The sequence below is a fragment of the Esox lucius genome, chromosome 25, assembly GCF_011004845.1.
Source record: "Esox lucius isolate fEsoLuc1 chromosome 25, fEsoLuc1.pri, whole genome shotgun sequence".
In the NCBI taxonomy this organism is placed as follows: Eukaryota; Metazoa; Chordata; class Actinopteri; order Esociformes; family Esocidae; genus Esox; species Esox lucius.
In genome coordinates, this window is record NC_047593.1 from 10,693,824 (window position 1) to 10,700,327 (window position 6,504).

At 39.0% G+C, this 6,504-nt stretch overlaps 1 protein-coding gene and 1 pseudogene across 1 annotated transcript; both read right to left on the bottom strand.

The window, feature by feature from the left end:
- Positions 1-2,722: 2,722 nt before the first annotated feature.
- Positions 2,723-3,474, bottom strand: LOC117594084 (annotated as a pseudogene).
- Positions 3,475-3,983: 509 nt separating this feature from the next.
- On the bottom strand, positions 3,984-5,290 carry LOC117594085 (C-type lectin domain family 6 member A-like). The gene is made up of 4 exons (XM_034290904.1): positions 5,281-5,290; positions 5,025-5,164; positions 4,841-4,941; positions 3,984-4,518 (listed from the first exon to the last, which is right to left on the bottom strand). Exons 1-4 carry the CDS (start codon positions 5,288-5,290, stop codon positions 4,362-4,364), a joined length of 408 nt encoding a protein of 135 aa, XP_034146795.1. The 3' UTR covers positions 3,984-4,361.
- Positions 5,291-6,504: the final 1,214 nt, after the last annotated feature.

Genomic DNA, 6,504 nt, shown 5'->3' on the forward strand with positions numbered 1-6,504 from the left:
ATGACGTTTGTGAACAGCAGTTTTCTTCATCTTCATTCAGTTTATCCTGTATGAGGATACCACAAAACAGGAGAGGACAAAGTAGAAAATATCAATAGTCTTTCCTCAATTTCACATTTGATGTCCTCCCCTCATTCTCATCCCTATTAGAGAAGGTCCAAGGTTACAATCAGAGAACATGTTCTCCATTGTGTTTTGAGGAGAGTCAAAGATTGTGGCTGAAGGAGGAATCAAATTAATATTAATTGAGGAATGTTTTTGGTAAATGTAATATACTATTTTACAATGTTCATAAGATGGATAATTAAGTAATGAACTTTGTGGTTGATCCTTTTTAAAGTAACTTTAGAGTTATCCTATTTCATACAGTTGACAAACAGTTTTGGAAAAACAGATTTCAGAGGACAGTCATGGCCTCTGATTAAATCCATCCTCATGAAGTGAGTGAAAGTCATACAGTAGAGTCCATCAGTTTGTAAATTTCAGTATGTAGCAGCTGCAGATTACATAGTATGGGTTTTATGAATGCTTTTGTGAAGATTGTCTTTCTGCACAGTGTTTGCAGCACGATTCAATGCAATGCACAAATGCTCAATAATGGCAGCAGTGGGACTGTCACTGAAAAACAGGAAGTCTATCTCATCAACACAGACCAAGCAACATACAACATAAGCGATGACGTTGCCTTTATGGTGACACCATTATTTATCCTCTATGGTGAGTTTTTCACAATTCAGCTACTGGCTGGGATCATAGGACTGTCTGTCCACTGTAAGTTTCATTCACATACACTTAAAGTTGAACTGACAACATTTTAAGAACATGTTGTCTTGTTAATAGAATGGAACTTTGCTGTTCCCCAAAGATCTTTATTTGACTTGATTGAGCCAAATTGCTTAATCCAGATGAACAAAGCTGGTAGAGATGTAACCCAAAAAACGAATGAATGTAACTGTTGCAAAGGTAACCTCTATCAAATATTGACAAAAGGGCTGAATGTAATCAATTATTTCGTTTTTTACAAGTAGTTGCCTGTTGTTACACAATAAAATGTGGAGAAGAATCAAGGGACGTGAACACTTGACAGACCCTGACCTTTCTATTTCTGTGCAAAAACATAACATTTTGCTAATTTATGTGGGACGAGGACGCGCATGGTGGACGTGCGCCTCCCCTCCCGACGTGGTGTTCGGCGCACGTCATCGTAGGCCTTCTAGCCACGCCGCTCCTCCTCCCACGGCACAGTCATGTCTTGTTATAACATGCACCAGGTGTCCATTACCTCATTAGGCCGCATATAATAGTTCCTGTGTTTCCGGGTGTCTTTGTGTGGTATTGTTCTATGTTCAGTGTGTTCTGGATTCGCTTTGCGCGATTGTTATGCGCTTGTGCGCTAATTGAGTACTACCTCCCTTTTGTAAGAGGAACTCAATACATATACTTTGACTGCCTCCCTGCATTCGACTCCTTTTTTACACACCCGCCACAAAGACAAACTGTGCCAACTCACTGGTTTGAGTCATTACTAATGCAGTTCAGGATCGGGCTGCCCAGACCTTTAAAAACGTTGTTCAGTATCAAAATACATTAAGAAAGTGAGTGCTTGGAAGTAACATTAAGTGAGTGCTTGGAAGTTAAATCTCAACTACCCCCACATCATAATTCTAAGCTGGTCATCAGGAAATTGGAAGAGGACAACTGACTTTTATCACGTTGAGACATGCTGTCTCTTTAAACTTCAAAAACATCTGCATATTGGATTTACAGTAGGTTTTCTTTTCTACCAGTGTCTGACTCTCTGGTTCTCTGTGTTGTTGCCACTACAGGTACTGGGGAGCACAACAGCCTCACTACAGGTACTTCACAGTTCCTCAGTCCCTAAAAGAGATGTCTTATTTTATTCCCAAAAGGCTCTTTGTTCAAATTGCTTACAGGCCTATATATGTAATTCAACAATTGCTTAACCTGCCTAAAATGCAATGTGGGTGTCATAGCTTACTGTCTTTTAATGACAGAGTAGCCCAACAATGCTCACAAGGGCAAGACAATAACACACAAAGACCAGGGGAGCAGAGGGAACACATATACTGGGGGAATGATTGTGAATGAGGACCAGGTGCGCTAAACAAGACAACAGGTGAGATGAACTGATGAGATGGGCGGAGGTGTCAGAAGGCTGGTGACGTCGACCGCTGGAGCCTGCCCACTGCAGGGGGAGGAGAGGCAGTAGAGGGTGCAGTTGTCACAGTGGGTGAGGTTTCCACTTGATATATTCCATTGTACTGGCGCAAAATGCAACCTCAATCACGCCAAGCTACATTGTTTAAAATTACTTCTGTATGAGAATGCAACTTGTGACAACGTTGTCACTGAAGCGGTTACTGAATAAGGAGATTCACATCAGATGATACTACTCTGGGAGTAAAACATTAATATCAATGTGAATTTCTACGGCAGTCTGCCCCAAATTACATGTTTAGAAAAATTCCTAGTTTGTGGTTAGCTGGAACATTAATTTTGTATTTCTCTCCTGTGGTTAATAGGAAACTGTCTGTGAAACCCATAGAAATGTTGACTAAATCCAACATTGTTCTACTACAAGAAAAAAAAAACAAGATTCACTGACTTACCGTTATATTAACAGCTGTATTTGCCTAAACATTTTAACAATTTTGACTGCTCCGTTTGCCTATACTCTTCAGTGCATAGAGAACGTCACAGTTCAGAAAATTCTGTTTTTATTTTGGGTAATTAAAAAAATCTCAAAAGGAGGAATCAACACCTTCCTTCTCATGCTGTCTCATCACTGGGTAGGACTTATGGTAAACTCCAAAACATGTCATTATCTCAAAGCAGGATTGTTTTCCACATTTATTATTAATTAAGAGATCTGGATGCAAAGAATCTAATACAAATCTAATTGTAACAAAAATCATTTCTGGTTTTCTGTATGTGGTTGATAATAAATTCTGGGGGGGGTTTCAACAGGCAGAGAGCATCAGTCAAGAGGAAATGCAGGGAGTAGAACTTGAAGGAGGATTTGTACTTTGTTCTATGGGTTTGGACTGCCTTGTTGAACTCCAATGTATTGCAGAATAAGCACAAATAGGATATGATCACGTGAAAGAACACTTGTTCTTTTTTAATCTTTACTTTGCTTTATTGACACAATGGACTCACTGGTCTTTTCATCTGGAAGATATTGCTTCTTCACTTTGTTGTACATTTGCTCAGTGCAGCCTTCATACATGTCATCAACAGAGTTACAGGCCATGTCTAAGGGTCTGCAGACAGAGATGCACTAGTCTAAAGAGCTCAGACACAGGAAACTACTAACCCGCAACCATCCCTCCCACACTGTCACACAGCAGACAAACCTTTCTCTTCTTCTGTAAATATTGTTACTTTAATTAATGTGCTTTCTTTGTATCAATTCATAACGTACTCTACTACTAAGAGGAAAGCGGTAAACATTATCATGTAAATTACAGGATAACTCTGATGCGATGATAAAAACTTCAGGTTCTATTTGTCGAAATCTGTGTTACACAAATATCTTTTATCTTATAAATTGGGGAACAAAATGTTTTTCTTCAGGGGTCATGGAATTAATAATACAGGTATGTAACAGTTGAGATGGTTAGTATCAGAGGCTAGTTTGCGTAGAGATACGTACACTTTCCTATCAAGTTCAACATTGAATTTAACACTACGTCCACCGGAGGGCGCCCTTTGACTCAGTCCCTGAGTCTGAATGTCTGTGTGATGCTTTCTCTTGTCCTGTGGTTTGGAACACAGATCTAGAGTTCCATATAGACCACAGATACTGAGATATAATGTGTGTGTGTGTGATACTGTAAAGGGAGACGGGTGAAAACATGTGCGTTTCTTCAAACTACACTGTGTGAAAACTGAATCTACTGAGATCAGAACTTTTTCTTAAAAGTAGGTGAAATTCCCTTTAAATCAAGATGACCGCCAGAGTTTCCTTCCGAATAAAGTTTCACACTTCAGTGAAAAACAAGCGATAGGTAAAGTGATTTCTACGAATCTGTATTCATGACCTCTGTTTGAAGCCTGATGGAGCTCAGCATATGTGTCATGTGATGAAAGTAAGAATACAAATATTTATATGCTAAGAAATATGGCCAATTTGCTCATCTCCATTAAGTGAAAACCCCCATGGTGGCTAGTTGTGAGGATATGACAAGTTCCTATTCATTATTGTTTTCAGAAACATAGAATTGTCACTTAATGTGACAGAGGAAGAAACTTATTCATTTGTATTGGTATTAAAAACTGTAATTCCATTATTCTTATGTCTTCTGACCTATTATTGTACTGTATATAACAAGGTATTGTTAATCTTTGACTGCTTCACAAATCCAGTTACGTTCAGTGTTACATGTCATGTCATTCCACATCTTTACAGGATCTCTATTCCAATTCACAATCTCAACACAGTCCTCCTCTACTTCGGTGCCACCACTATTATCAGGCTGTTGTGGTCCCCAGTACCTGTAGTGGGAACAACACAGAGAACCAGAGAGTCAGACACTGGTAGAAAAGAAAACCTACTGTAAATCCAGTATGCAGATGTTTTTGAAGGTTAAAAGAGACAGCATGGAAGTCTATCTACATCACAAAAGTCAGAAAAAAGAAAACCAACGTTATCTGAATTCAATGTGAAGCAAGTTGCCAACCAACATTGATAACATTTCGAAAATAGCCTTAGCACAGACACTGAGCAGTTTTTATACATGCTGTAACTGTAGACTATCAGTACTATTGAATCATTGCTACTAATGACTGGCTTGCAAAACAGAGTATAATCTCTTACGCTGTAGTCAGAGGTGTGCCATCCACCCATCTCCATGTCCCCTCAGTCTCTATGTCAGACAGACCGATCCAAGTATTTATGTTTAATGAAATGAGGAATTTCTATCAGACAAAGATTAAGATTTTGTCAATAGAATGAAAACAACCATTTGTATCCATAAATCTCTTATGAACCTCCCTCTCACCTGTTCCTCTTGGTTGTTTATGATGACTAGCTTGGTCCCTCTATTCCGACAGTCCTGGTTTGCATTTTCCCAGTTATTTATCGTCGTGGAGATGCAATAGCTGCTGTTACCAAACTCTTTCAGTTCATATGGACATTTCACTAATTAAAATACACGTATAATATGTTTATTCAGTTTCAGTTTTGCAAGTCAATATGAATGCCATTTGGATGAGATTTTGATGTGATTAAAAGGAAAACCAGTTCAATTCACTTACCTGATAACATCTGGGTGTTTCCATCTCTCTCTTTTGTCAGGTTGTTGTTACTAGTCTGTAGCTGGTCTCTCTCTTCACTCAGGGGTTTGCATCTAGTCTGTAGCTCGTCTTTCTCTTTTGTCAGGTTGTTGTAACTAGTATATAGCTGGTCTCTCTCTTTTGTCAGGTTGTTGTAACTAGTCTGTAGCTGGTCTCTCTCTTTTGTGAGGTTGTTGTATCTAGTCTGTAGCTGGTCTCTCTCTTTTGTCAGGTTGTTGTAACTAGTCTGTAGCTGGTCTCTCTCTTTTGTGAGGTTGTTGTATCTAGTCTGTAGCTGGTCTCTCTCTTCACTCAGGGTTTTGTTTCTAGTCTGTAGCTGGTCTCTCTCTTTGGTCAGGTTGTTGTAACTCGTATGTATCTGGTCTCTCTCGTTTGTCAGGTTGTTGTAACTATTCTGTAGCTGGTCTCTTTCTTTTGTCAGGTTGTTGTAACTAGTCTGTAGCTGGTCTCTCTCTTCACTCAGGGTTTTGTATCTAGTCTGTAGCTGGTCGTTCTCTTTTGTCAGGTTGTTGTAACTAGTATGTAGCTGGTCTCTCTCTTTTGTGAGGTTGTTGTATCTAGTCTGTAGCTGGTCTCTCTCTTCACTCAGGGTTTTGTTTCTAGTCTGTAGCTGGTCTCTCTCTTTGGTCAGGTTGTTGTAACTCGTATGTATCTGGTCTCTCTCTTTTGTCAGGTTGTTGTAACTATTCTGTAGCTGGTCTCTTTCTTTTGTCAGGTTGTTGTAACTAGTCTGTAGCTGGTCTCTCTCTTCACTCAGGGTTTTGTATCTAGCCTGTAGCTGGTCACTCTCTTTTGTCAGGTTGTTGTAAGTAGTATGTAGCTGGTCTCTCTCTTTTGTCAGGTTGTTGTAACTAGTCTGTAGATTGTCTCTTTTTATGAAGTATTGACAGCCAATGACGCCATCTGTAATATTCAAGTTACAATGGATATAAAAAGTCTACACATGTCTTAATTAATTACAAAACAGAAAATAATTGATTGCATTGCCCTTATGGTCAATATTTGGTAGAGGCACCTTTGACTGCAATTACAGCCATGAGTCTATTTGTATAATTCTTTAACAGCTTTGTACATCGGACACATCAATTTTGCCTATTCTTGGGTCAAGGTCCATCTAGTCAAAAGTTCCATTCCATTGAAATATTCCATTATTTTACCAAGATTTAATTTTCTTAAAAAATTTTC